The sequence below is a fragment of the Emydura macquarii genome, unplaced genomic scaffold (genome assembly GCF_026122565.2).
Source record: "Emydura macquarii macquarii isolate MOO-44397 ecotype Brisbane River unplaced genomic scaffold, CSIRO-AGI_Emac_v2 contig_2897, whole genome shotgun sequence".
Classification (NCBI taxonomy): domain Eukaryota; kingdom Metazoa; phylum Chordata; order Testudines; family Chelidae; genus Emydura; species Emydura macquarii.
Genome location: NW_027133034.1, coordinates 2,010,391 through 2,024,024, shown reverse-complemented (window position 1 = coordinate 2,024,024; position 13,634 = coordinate 2,010,391). Strand labels below are relative to the sequence as shown.

Below are 13,634 nucleotides of genomic sequence, written 5' to 3'. Positions count from 1 at the left end.
CCGTTTTCCTATAGTTCTGCCTTCATTTCGAATCAACATTAACACATTTATTTTTTGCATTGTAACATGTTAGGATTCTTTCTCCAAGTTTTTAAGAACAAAAAAATAAACCACCTTCTTTTAATAGTAATTGTTTTCCGAACAGAAATACTTACCTGCTCAATAATTTGCCTCACAGTGTTCAAACGCACCACGCCAGTTGATTTCTCTGAACCTGCATCTTTGGGTTCTGTCTCTGCAATGACAACAGATTTTTTTTCAGTTGTGAAATGAGCGTTCAGATTACCTCTCCCCCAACATTCAATGCTGAAGAGCAAAACCATTGAAGAAAAAGTAATGAATAACTTACTGGCACTTTGATATAGATCAGGTAAATCATTTGACAGCTTTTCCATCGCTAGATCTGCAATGGGGCCAAATATCACTACAGGTCTCTTAAAACCAGCTGAAAGAAAAATATTTAGAGAGAAAGTCTTTACATATAAAATCACCATGGCAACATGTATTGAAATAAACATGCATAAAAGGCTCGATTTAATGTTTAAGACCAATATCCAGGAAGTATCTGTAAGCTATATATTCTCTCTCTCTCTCTCTCTCTCTCTCACACACACAAGGTTCCCCTCCCATCTTTTGATTCTAATGTGAAGGGATTTCCTGTACTATTTACCAATGGGGAAAAGTGAGGGTTCACCCCTCACCCCCCAATTATAAAAAGTTGGAAGGGAGAAGAATGAAAAAAAGAAAAGCTTAGCACATCCTTTACATTGTTCAGAATCAAGAACGGCTGAGAGGACTCTACCATTTGAGCATGTACCGTACAACTTCACTAGTCTGTCCTGCAGTGAACTACAAGTCCTACAGGATCAGAGCACTTTACAGTAACAAAGAGCTGAAACAGTGTTATAATTCTGAGGCCACAGCAAGTAAAATCATGATCTTTGTAAGCCAGTGGGAGAGGACCATATCACTGCTTGGTGACCTCTGAAATGTTTTTACTACTTTTTATTCCTGTTAGCACAGTAGAACCAACACAACACAGGAGAATGGAAAACTATCCTGATTCATGCAACATCAGCAGAACTATTGCTAAGTTATACATGCAGGGACAAAATTCTTCCCTCTGTTACATCCAGGCAACTCTATTAAAGGCAATAGGATTGCACCAGTGTAACTAAGGGTTGTATTTTTCCTAAAAAAATCATTATTACTGGTGTCTATAAATGAGCCAGAAAGAAACCAGCTTGACTTTCACAACCCAGGTTATGTTTGCAAGGCTGGCCACAAAAAAACCAAAACCACCACCACTACACATCTTTTTACTTGCGAAGTGAGCAAATTTGATGTAGAAGTGAAGAACCAACCATGGACTTCCAAGAAGCAGTGTCCACAGTGTCACTTTTTAGAGTAGAGAATAGCTGCACTCAGAAGTTAGAATTTTGACTAGGAGAATATGATGTTACCATTTTCTGTTATACTTTAAATGTAGCCTAAAGCCCAAATTGGGTGGTGACATTTATTAGGTTGCCACATAAATGACAGTAACACTTGGGCAAGAATAGCTAGCTGCGAATAGGTGATCGGTTCTGTAAAGTTTCACTAACCCTCTCGCAGCAGAACTCGCTCATAAGCTGGGAACTTGGTGCTAACAGATGCAATAGCTGTCAGATCTTCGCGACTCTTTCTCAGGTTCTTTTTCGCTGCAGATCGTTGACCACGCATTCTCCAGAAATCTGACCGGTCACTTGAGCCATCTCTTTGGGCATTCTGAACACTGGCCATCTGCTCAGCTCTGAAAGAAACAGCATGGAATCCATTTGAAAAATGCAATAAAGGGAAAATACATCACACTAAAGGAAGAACCCCAGCAGAATCCAGGATATGAATTTGTGTCTATAGTGGACAACTCAGCAAGTAGGCAATCTGGGGAGGGGTATCCAGGGACTCTTGCCCTGAAACAGGCAAAATTAATGTCAGACAGATACTCTGACTTCCTCATCTGCAAGGTTTGTTGTGCACGAATCAGTCCACTGGCTGCTAAGGCAAAGGACAAATGTAATGTATGCCAAGTGGCTGCTCAAAGAAAAGGCGGTGTATGTGCAGATGGGCAAATTGCCTAATGACCACCTCCTGCTCCCTGTCATCTCTTCCTAAGATATCTTAAATTGAGTCCAAAAGGTAAAGCCCCCTTGGTCAGATCAATATAACTAGGAGCAGACTAAGCTGCACTGCATAGGAAAGGAAAACCAAGCAGGACATAATTGAAGTACATTGTAAAGTCATATAACCTTAGGAACTTTTGAATAGGAGAATTGAGTTTTTTTCTTAAAATAAAACTGTGACTATATTAAAAGACATACCACTTAGATATGACTTTGCTGCACTTGAAAAATCTTCATTAAAAACACATCAGATAAAGCACTTTTTCTGGATCTGTCTGAATTAGCTTTGGTTTGTAAAAGCACATTTAGCAAAAATATTTGCACAACAGTTCACGCATCCTTAGTACTTCAAAGAACAAACACAATTAAAATTGTCAAGACACAACACACTTTTCCCTAAAAACATGAAGCATACAGAAAAGTATTAGAGGCTTTTTCTATAGCACTCATTGCTGTAGTACCTGAGCACCCCACGTATGCAAATTAATTTCTTACCCTCTCCCCTCTCACTGCCATAGCATTATTCCCATTTGGCTGATGGAGATCTAAGGAATGGAAAAAGTGCACACCTAGTCGAAGATCTCACAGAAAGTCTACAGCAGAGCTGGGATTAGAACTCAGATCTCTCAAGTCTGAGTCCGATATCCTCACTACAAGGCCATCCTTGCTCAGCTATTACCAACCAATTCCATAGTTTAATTTTACATACACTAGTGTTATGAATGTGATTGCTTGAGGGATAGATGGTGTCCAGTTTCTTTTTCCCTCCTTTCTCCCCCAAATAAATCAGAGTTATATGAATGGTGAATAGGGTAAGACAAAAAAGTGAGTTAGGTGGAAAAAAAATCTCCTTTTAAACTTTGGGTAGGAGGGCAGGAAATCAACATACCTGCTTTTATTTGGAATGATGCCCTTTTCCAGTTCATTTCCAATTCTCACAGCCAGCCAATTACCCAGTTTGCCATCGTATAGTGTATCAACTACTCGGAAGATCTCCCCTCTGGTGAATGCTAAACTCTGTGGAGATTCCTTCTCACATTCAAAGTGACTCCTTATGAAAAATGAATCCCCTCTGCCACAGGCCATTATGTCTCTATACACTGAAAGACAAGACATCAGTTAGTTTAACTTTTCTATTTGCTATCTGTCTTGATGCCCCAAAATAGATGCCCAAAACCTTGCTCTGACAGTATTCCATGGGCTGTGTTTTACTCATCTGCACTTCAGGTCTACTACCTTAAATACTGTAAGGTTAGTGAAGGAGCGATTAAGCTGTTATTCTGTCCACAAAACTTCAACATTCCTCCCCTTTACCCCAAGGGTGGGAAAGAAAAGGTGAACTGGCATATTCCCTATGCCTGCCTCCATTTTATTCCCTTAAAGCTCTCCCACCTCCCACCCTTCATTCCACCTGGTTCACTCTGAAACTTGTCAACATCATTGCTTTAGTCAGCCGATGGAAGTGAGGGGTGTGCTGCACCGCAGAGCTACATGAAACTGTTTTCCTGCCTCAAGATCTGCATCCATAGTGTTCCCAACCACTGTCAGCAGCAGACAACTGGACATTTGAATTCAGATTCCTCATGCAACCCTGTCAGCTTTCCTGGCCCTCTCCTTCTATTTCCAATTTTAAAATAATTCACTCTCACTCCCTTATTGCCTCATGGATAAAAGCCCTTCCTCACTTTGCTGACATCTGACAACAATGCCCCTACAGCAGCGGTTCTCAAACTTCATTGCATTGCGACCCCCTTTAGACAAACCCTGGAGGAGAGAGCGAAGACTGAGCCTGAGCTCTGCCACCCCGGATGGGTGGGGCCAAAGCCTGAGGGCTGCAGCCCTGGATGTGGGGGTCGGGAGGAAAGGGTGTGGGGGGGGGTAACCTGAGCCATGCCACCCAGGGCTGAAACCAGGCTTTGTTTTTAGCCTGAGGTTGTGGGGCTTGCACTTCAGCTTCAGCACCAAGCACCAGCAAGTCTAACACCAGCCCTGGCAACCCCATTAAAATGGGGTCACATTGTGGCTTTGGGGTCCTGCTCCACAGTTTGAGAACGGCTGCCCTCCAGATCTCACAGCTGAAGGGGAAGGCAGCAAGAAGCAGGCATCCTGGCTGCTGAAGGTAGGAGCTACTGGGCATGGGGGACAAGAACTAAATGGCAGAGGTTGAGAGCTGGTATGGGGTGCTTATTACTGGGGTGGATGAGTAAAGGAGCCAGGGCTCTTTCTTGATCTGCTGAATGGTGAGGCAGCCGGTCCAATCCAGCCCTCCTCCTCCACATGTCCAGGATGGAAGTCAGCTGGACACAAAAACAATAATCTTCAACAATACTTAACACGAGGGCAATTAAAAAGTGTTTTGAAAGGTGAGTATGAGAAAAAGACCATTTGTGGTGTCCCCAGCAGAACACAGCTGAGTTGAAAGACCTACTGTTCTTTTCAGCTCCTGTTACAGTGAATCATAACAAACACTGTCACACCTTTGGTGCCAGATGCCTACCTTCATATTTGCTCTGAGCCAGAATGGTCACAGTTTCACCTTTGGGAATTTCTAACAGGTAGAGAACAGCATCCTCCCGAATGATGCCTCTAAAATCCTGTGTATTTACCTGATGCAAAAGAAATGTTTTAGGGAAAAAGTTAGTCTAATAAAGCCCTAAAAGAGGAAAGGAAGAGGTTATTTTATTTTGTTTTTTTTAAAAACCCAAACATTAATACAGAGGTTCATTGGTTTATACAAATGAACATCATATGCATGCAGAAGATGGACTACCTATCTCCAAGAATGACATCCTGAAAATGCCTTGCTGTTAAGGGCATTTTGTGAAGGGCTACAAAATACCTGAATAAGGGCATAGATGGCCAGGGTCCATAAGCAAAGGTCCATTTCCAAGTAAGGATATATCTGTTTCCACATATTATGGTGTTCTGTAGTTAAAACCCCATCTATTCCAAATAGACAGTTGTGCTAAGTGATCAAGGAACTTCAAGCAATCTGGTGTGTTCCAGATGGTTATATTAATCACAGGATTGAACTTTTAGTTTCAATATCATCCAGATACATTCTGGTCATCTAACATTTGTGAGCACAGCAGTTTCCTGTGGTTCTCTCTCAACTGCACTCACCCTATCTCCTTTGCCCTATGTGTCTCAGCTGTCTATTTGGACATGGAAGTGAAATCCACTCCATTTGAACAACTATGAGGTGCCAGGGGAAGAGCTATACTGGAATGCAGTTCCCAGAGCAAAGTCTTTGGGCCAATCAGGATCTAATTGCAAGAGGAAAGCCGAGAGGGAAAAATGAGACAGGGATGGAGAATCAACACTTCAGAAAAGGAGTTACTATTTCAAAACCTGTTCAGGCCAGCAGCCAATTGGAGAGATGAAAACACGAGAAGCTTGGAACTAGGGACCTGAGACAGACCCCACTGAAATCAGTTAGAATCTTTATTGACTTCAGAGTGCTTTGGGATCAGGCCCTGGGTGAGGAGAGAAAACTCAGGAGGAGGACATGATAGCCAGAAAAAGGACAGTAACAGTCTCAGAAGAGGGTTTTGGGGTTGGGACACTTAAGGAGTTTTAATGAAATAACATCCCTCACCTTTTAGTCATTAAAATGTGAGTAGAGGAAGGGAGAAAATCAGGACCCAGAGGGACGGAAGTGAAATAGGGGGGGGGGGGGGGGAAGAGGGGGGAAGAGAGAGAGAGAGAGAAGACACTCTGGTCTCATGCTCTGTGGCCTGGTCTCTCAGCTGGAGACTGGAGAAGTCAGGAGTGAGTGCAGCCATTCCCATCTTCAGGCATTTGTGGTGTGTAACATTTCTACCTACTACTTCTCCTATTGAATCTTAACACATTGCAACAGCAGAAGTTAAACATCAGAATTAAGATACAAAAAAACAATGCTCTAGGAATAGTGACCCTGTTCCTAGGAATAAACCAATATGGGTTTATGTATTCTCATGTTGATAAAAGTAAAAAAAAGCAATTTCTTTCACATGGTTTCAAGGAACAATCAGTTTTAATTGCATGGCTGAACATCAACACAGATACCTTAAGAATCTGATCTCCTTCTTGTAGCCCCTCCTGATCAGCTGAAGTGCCTTCCTGAATTCCAGCGACAAATATCCCTACATCATTTCCACCTGCCAGCCGTAGACCTACACTGTCTCCTTTCTTGAATTTTACCATCTTCGTATTAGGACTAGAGTAGTCACATGCAGAAAGAGAAAAAGTCAGGCCATCTATTATGCATAGGACATCAATCATTTGTAAGAAGTAAACCTAGGCATACTTGCTGTCAATCTATCTATCTATGGTACTTATATGGCCTATCACTGTACTATCTGAGCATCTCAGTCATTCATGTATGTCTCCATACAATACTCCTGTGTGATAGGGAAGTGCTATTATTCCCATTGAACAGATGCGTAACTGAGGTACAGAAAGTCTAAGTGACTTGCCCAAGGTCACACAGAAAATCTGTGGCAGAACTGGGAATTTATCTCAGGTCTTCCCAATCCTTAGGTAGAGCCTCAACCCTGGGCCATCTGCCTCATGTAAAGAACTGTTTTTTAAATATCCCAGTTTAAATCAATTATGAGCAATCACACTCAGATTTTTTTTCTTCTCTCCATTATGCAGAATGCAGTGTAATAATCTACCAGGTAATTAATAGGGGAGTCATATAACATGGAAGCCTTCAGATGCTCTCCTGTTGGCAGAGTGTCCAAGAATGTCCAAGGAGACAGCAAGTACTGGAGTAAGTTCAGCATTTGCTTTGCCAGAAATGCTGTATGCCTGGATGTTCTTCACATACTTGGAGGACACTGCATTTCTGTTATTCACTCAACATACTGCTCAGAGCCTGTATCATAAATTCTCTTCAGCTGAACCAAAACTAAACACTGATATATCCATTTGTATCCATTCTCTCTATCTGTAATACACAGAGGGTTTGACACTGAGATAGTCTTTCAGGAGTTAATCAGTTCTCAGATCTTTAAACCCAACTTTCTACTGTAGCTATGGAATCAATAGATCTCCAATTCCCTTTCTTTAGGGCTCATCCCTGCAATTCAAATCTCCGATTTATTATTGTGTCCCCATTTAGTAATTTACAGAAAGAAAGTACGCAGGTTGTATTCCTATCAACCACCTTAGTTATTTTGGATATCAGACTCTAGACAGTCTCAATGCTCTAGAGACCAACATTATTACATTTAATTTGATTAACGTGAGGGCAGATTAAAAAATGAGGTCCTAGGTCCACAAACATTTTGTTCCTGCTTTTCAGTGTGCAGATTCCACAGCTGCATACAGTACACAAACTACGGATTGAGAAGATATACTGAGATGATATAGCTGCAGAAATCTCCAGCTTGTATACACACAACTGTGGAATGGATATGTGCTAAAGCCGGCATGAAAAAACAAACAAACAAAACCCAACAACACATCAGGACCTTGGGCCTTACTTTATGATAATCCAGCCTCTAAAGTTTTATCCTTTTCAAAGCTATCATGCCCTTTATATAGATTATATTTCTCTTTGCATCTCAGATTTTTGGATATTAGAGACCACATATTAAAACAGAGGAGGAGGTCCAAGGACCATGCACAAAGATACAAATCTACATTTGCAAATGCAATTATTGTGATTGTGCATGCAAAATGCAAAGGTAGGTATTTAACTAGCAATCTGCATTTACAATAAGAAATCAGAGACTGTACATAAGAATGGAGGGATATGCTTTTTTGTGCATATTATACATTAAGCCTCCTTTTTAAAACTAAGTTGATCCTCGGTGATGTCAGTCAGCTATTTAATACAGACCCCCCCAAGTTACCTTTTCTTGGCATAGTACTGTTCAGGGGAAAACCACTACGAATGCATGTAGAAACCAGCTCAAGGCAACAAAAAAAGCAATATGGCTAAATGGTGAGAAAAAACAGGTTTTGAAGAAGCATACCCATATATTGCTTCATCTTCAGGGCTAGGCTGAAGAAAGGTTCTCGGGGCCACTTTTGGTTGAGACGCTGTATGTAAAAACCATAAAATTATCTATCTGGACAAACAAGGCATAAGAGAACGAAAGGTTTTCAGTTAAAGGCAGCAATTACATCATCATCATCTATGCCAGTAACGAGTGCAGATCTGCAATCTAAAAGTACAAGACACACTGACTGTAGTGTCCAAAAGTAAAAAGTAGCTAAAGAACAAATGTCCAGGCACTAAATTAATTTATGATCTGAGGCTCATCTCCCAGTTATGTAATCCCTGTAAAATGGGGTTTTCCCCTCCAATTTTCTTTTTGTCAGGAATCTGTTATTCAATATCTGCATCAATTGCCCTCTTTTAGGTCTCCCCAAAGACCAGTCAGCCTATTCCAGCCAAGGAAGCTGGGTGTGGAATTCCCTCAGAGCCAATTTGTGCCAATTGTAAATTAGCTGAGAGGAGATGTAGATAAAAGATGCCTACCTTCCTGGGAGATAAGGGAGCCAGGATTTCATCCATTATGTCAGTACAATTGTATAGATTCACTTCTGAGGATAAAAGAGCACTCAACCTACATTTAGCCTTTGAACTTTCTCTTTACTTCTCTCCTATTCTCTCTTTTCAATGGAATAAAGACTTGGTTATTTAGTTTTTTATTATAGATAAGAAGAAATGCAGGCAGCTCTGCACAGGAACTGGCACACCAGATCAGACCAGTGGTCCATCTAGTCCAGCATCCCATCTCTGACAGTGGGCTAGTACCAGAAGAGGAAGGTGCAAGAAACCCTGTCGTGGACAATTATAGAATAATCTGGGGAGCCACAGGAAAAGTTTCTTCCCAACTCCCTCCCAGTTAGTGTGTGGCTTAATCCTGGAAACATGAGGGTTTATATCCCCCAGAATTCCCTCCTCCTCCTCCATCTAAGCGGTTTTGCTTGGAGAGGAAAAACCATCTCAAATGGGACATTTGTAACTCTGACCTGGCAGGTCATCTTTGTACTTTGGTTCTTTGTTTGTGTCAGTGACCACAATAGCAGCAGCAGCTATCTCACTGGTTGATTTAAAAGGCGTAGGCATCGCTCCCATCCTGGACAGCCGATTGGGTGGATCCTCTTTTGTACTTAACAAAAAAAATAACAATTTGAGAATATTAAAACAAAATTTACTACACATGAAGAATGTTTTCTTTATTAAGAAAAAGAAGAGTAGAACTTCCTACTTTGGCTTTTCCTTTAGCTTTTCATTGGAGGAATGAGAGTCAAAATCAGAGTGATGTAATTTTTGGTCATCTTGAGGGGAACTTGATCTGTTTGACTCAATTTCGGAAATATCTATTGAGAGAACAACAGTACAGTAAGTCTGTTTAAGAGATTTGTCTTCAATTTCATTGCATATTTATCTGCATCTATTTACTTGCAATAATCTTGAGATACAAAATATGAAATATTTATAAACTCTATTTCCCCCTCTAGAAAAAGGTTTGCATGTGCCTGGGGCTAGGCAGAGAAGTGATGTGCACCTCTCATAACCTCTGTCTCCCACAAAATATTTCAGGAAGGTTTTGTAACATCCGGAAAGAAATTCCAAGGAGCCTCAAAAGCAAACTAGTATAATACCAACTAGTATTAACATCCTGCAGGTTTGAGCTCTTGCCAGAAAAACACACCACACAGAGGCCTATCTTTATTGTTACAGAAATGAGAGAACTATAAAATGAAGAGGAGGAGATAGTGGTTGCCAGTAACTGCAACTGAATCTTACATAGTAAAATGTTACATAAAAAGAAAATGGCTTGTGTGTCATTTCCCTCCCCGATCTATCCTTTGAAAGTCCAGAGGGTTCACTGTTAAACAACATGAAGCTGCGCTGTTAAATGTCCTTCAGGGAGAAACAACCAATTTTCCCTGTAGCCCACAAATTCAAGCCATGTCCCACTCTCAGCAGAAAAAGCTCCAAGAAGCTGCACTGAATATTCTCACGCCAGACACACACTTCCTGAATCAATTAACAGCATCCTGTTTCTAATGGGGCATCCAGCATCCTTCCCAATTCAGGTTATGCTGAGAGGGATTATTCATATGAAAAAGATTCAGGAACTTGCTAGGAGGAGGCCAAACTATGCCTCCTGGACTACTGATTCTATCACTTTGTCTCCTCCCCTTGAACGTTGAAAGCAGTAGAAGGAGGGAAACTAACTGAGCTCATCTCATCATTGTCATGATTTGGGCCTTGCATTCAAATAACTTTCCTTCTAGCAATGGGGAGTTGGGCTTGCTTTGTTTAGTCAGTCAGTATTATTCATGAATCAACTAGAAAGGTCACTGAATGACACAAGACCTGCTGAGTGAGCGAAGGCTCCTCCTTCACCAAAAGGAAAGGGTTTGCTGCTTCATCTTTCTACAGAATAGCTGCAATATAGATAGCAATCAAGTGGGTTACTCGCATTACCACCATCCTATGAGAAATAGTGTGTATAAACAGCTTCACTCTCTATCTAGACAGAGCCTAGAATTGACATTACCTTTTAGCCCTAAGACACCTCACCTTCTATTTCTGAGTCACTGTCATGCAATGAAGGGATGTTGAGCAGTGTCTGTTTTTTGTCCCTCAGGACTACCAGTTGGAGTTTTCCTCGTGATTTCTCAATCAGTTTTCGGGCATCAGCTAATGACATATTCTCTGTCACTGTTCCGTTAATCTGTACATGTAAGATAGAAGTACTAATATAAGCAAACAATTAAGAACACAAGTGACAAGTGATCTCAAAGCTGGTACCCCCTTTCCAGGTAACAGATTTTGTAATTAGGTTTACAAATGGGGGGGAGGGGGAGAACAACCTTAGCACAGAAAGAAGAATTTTAATAAATATATGCAACTCCTGCATGCCTTTGTCCACAACACACCTTGAGTATTATGTCTCCTTCATACAGATTACCATCTTTAGTTGCCAGGCCAGTACTGGTCATTTCTTTGATGAAAATCTGACTTCCAAGTCGGAGACCGTACTCTGGAAAAGGAAGAAAAAATCCACAGGGTGTAGTTTGGCAGAACAAATAAGTGTTTATGTCTAATAACTACACTACGTACACATCACCCAGAGTCACATGCAACACAGCATGTTATATTAAAAGAGTGTCAGGCCCCTTAAGAAGCAGAGGTAACATGGTGAGCATAAAGAACGGGACAGTCCGACACTGCCAACTGTAACATTTTACTTTTTTCACATTACAGGTTTTTGTACATAGAGGGCCAGACTTTCTCCTGTATATTCTCCATATTCTGCTAGGCTGGAGAGGGCAGTGGGGGAATCTCAGGGTGCCACTTATGGCTCTCCCACTCTTAAATGGCAGTGGCTCCAGTCGTGGCCACAATATTAGATGCAGCAACTCATGGTAATTTACCATAACCCCCAAGAGACTATAGCATATGAGGAGTAGAGCCATGGCCCCCTCCCTCAGTTATACCCCACCACATTCTGACTGCCAGTGCATTTCTCAGCAGGACACCAGCATCACAGAGGGGCCAAAACCAGGGGAGTGAATCTGGCCCACTGTATTCTCTTTTTAAAAAGTAAAATATCAGTTTTGAAAGCAGCCTGGTCTAGAATTGTCAAATGAAGCTATTCTCCTGTTTTCAACACGATCATGTACAAAACAGGCTGCTACAGCTCTGAATGGCACTGCTGATTCTGTATCACCTGTTATCTACGTAGAAACTTCTTAAAGGAGGTTGCTAAACAGATTTTCTCTACCTATACAGTGTGCATTATCGTTACATATGGGAGCACAATTTTTTTTTTTGATAATGAAAGTGATCTATTTTTATAAAACAAAAACACAAGCCTCCCCAGCACTCTAATGCTATTAAGAGAGACCCAGTGGCATGTTCCAGATTTAGGAGAACAGGCTTGCTCCTGTGGAGAGACGATTCACAATATGTCAATTGCCCGCAAGCAGCAGGTTTCTATAAATCCCAGGAAGATGGGATTTATAAACGTGAAATGCTGAAACGACCCAATCTAAAGTGTAGTTTTGTTGCACCACATACATATTTTTGTGACACTATTAAGATCATGCCCTTCCCCTCCAGGCCCCTCCAACGTTTTGTTAAAAGTTTACTTTTTAATTACTCTTTAATGATTAATGAGCCACTTCCTGGTTGAATCAGAAACATATTCCTAAACATGAGCCATTTGAGGTGCATGTATCAACCCATTTCACCCAAATGACGGTTTTGGAAACCCTGCCTGCCTTCCACTAAAGCAAATAACCTGAACTAAACCAAACCTTAAAAGACAGGCAGCCACTCAGGATGCAGCAGGTTCTCTTTTACCTGTCAGTGCAGGTGTAAATTTAACTTTGGTGTAAATTTAACCATGATCAAAAGCTGGGGATTCCACCAGAACTGGAAGGGTAGTGAGCTCCTAAGAGGAAAGAACCAGAGTGCACGGTGACCTGGAGAGGTGACCTGGAAAGATCAGAGCAGTGGGTGGTACAGGTAAAGAAGTCGTCCCATGTCTAAGGACAAAGAGTAAATGACACCCATACACAATGGTGAAAGAGTGGAGAAGGAATGTAAGCAAGCAGTTGTACAGAGAATATTAAAGCCACCCACCCAAAAGCCAACAGAGAGAACGCAGCATTTTTTCCTTAAATCTATCCCTTCACCAGAAGTGTTGTCCCCCACCCCACACCTACCTTCATTGGGTTTACTTTTTGTTAGGAGAACACTGATAGGTCTATCCTGGTACTGTTGTCCTGGGTACTCATGTTGGCGTCGTGTTTCAAGCGAGGGGCTATGGGAATTAAGTCTGTCTCGACTACGACTCCTTGCTTCCTTTTCGTACCTAGGGTCAGGTTGTCTGTAACTGTAATCCCTGGGTGGGCTATAGTCACCAGCGCCACGTTCGTAGCCATGATCTCTGTCAATGCTTCGGCCCCTGCTCCGGTCTCTTCTGTGTTCTCGGTCCAAGCTTCTTTCCCTGTCAATGCTCCTGCCACGACTTCGATCCCGGCTGTAGCTGCGTTCCCTGCTGTGGTCTCTGCTGTAGTTGCGCCCTCTATCTTGATCTCTTCTGTAGCTCCTATCAGGGCTGTTTCCCCAGCTTTGGCTGCGCCCTCCAGTGCCACTATGCCAGCTCCTATCACTGTAGCCACTTCGAGCACTCCTGCCATCAAACTCTGCTTGGTTATCCATTACATCAAACGCTCTGTCGTCATAGTCAAGAGAAGGGCTTCTCCTTAGAGCAGTGAGCTGCACTTTCCGCGGTCTTTTCACTACCTGTTCGTATTTAAAAAAAAAACAACAACAAAAGAGAGAACCAGGCATCTCTCTCAACATTAATTTAAAAATCCTATTCCAAATGCTGAAAACCACAAGTGCTATGTCATAAAAGCGAGAGCCTCCAAGCAGCTTATCATTCAAGAAGCTTTGTTTTCAAAATACTGTGAAGTTACATGGTTAAAATTCTATGTCGG

At 41.8% G+C, this 13,634-nt stretch overlaps 1 protein-coding gene across 4 annotated transcripts in view; it reads right to left on the bottom strand.

Moving 5' to 3' along the window:
- TJP2 (tight junction protein 2) overlaps positions 1 to 13,634 on the bottom strand; it is a 78,060-nt gene that overhangs the window by 7,917 nt on the left and 56,509 nt on the right. For all 4 annotated transcript variants that reach the window (XM_067569292.1, XM_067569291.1, XM_067569289.1 and 1 more), the window contains 12 exons: positions 12,855 to 13,437; positions 11,061 to 11,164; positions 10,702 to 10,855; positions 9,377 to 9,488; positions 9,138 to 9,277; positions 8,132 to 8,198; positions 6,213 to 6,363; positions 4,660 to 4,768; positions 3,052 to 3,262; positions 1,605 to 1,792; positions 350 to 445; positions 156 to 235 (listed from right to left, as the gene is read on the bottom strand). In XM_067569292.1, coding sequence (XP_067425393.1) covers positions 156 to 235; positions 350 to 445; positions 1,605 to 1,792; positions 3,052 to 3,262; positions 4,660 to 4,768; positions 6,213 to 6,363; positions 8,132 to 8,198; positions 9,138 to 9,277; positions 9,377 to 9,488; positions 10,702 to 10,855; positions 11,061 to 11,164; positions 12,855 to 13,437 — 1,995 coding nt within the window. The remainder of the gene's footprint in view (positions 1 to 155; positions 236 to 349; positions 446 to 1,604; positions 1,793 to 3,051; positions 3,263 to 4,659; positions 4,769 to 6,212; positions 6,364 to 8,131; positions 8,199 to 9,137; positions 9,278 to 9,376; positions 9,489 to 10,701; positions 10,856 to 11,060; positions 11,165 to 12,854; positions 13,438 to 13,634) is intronic.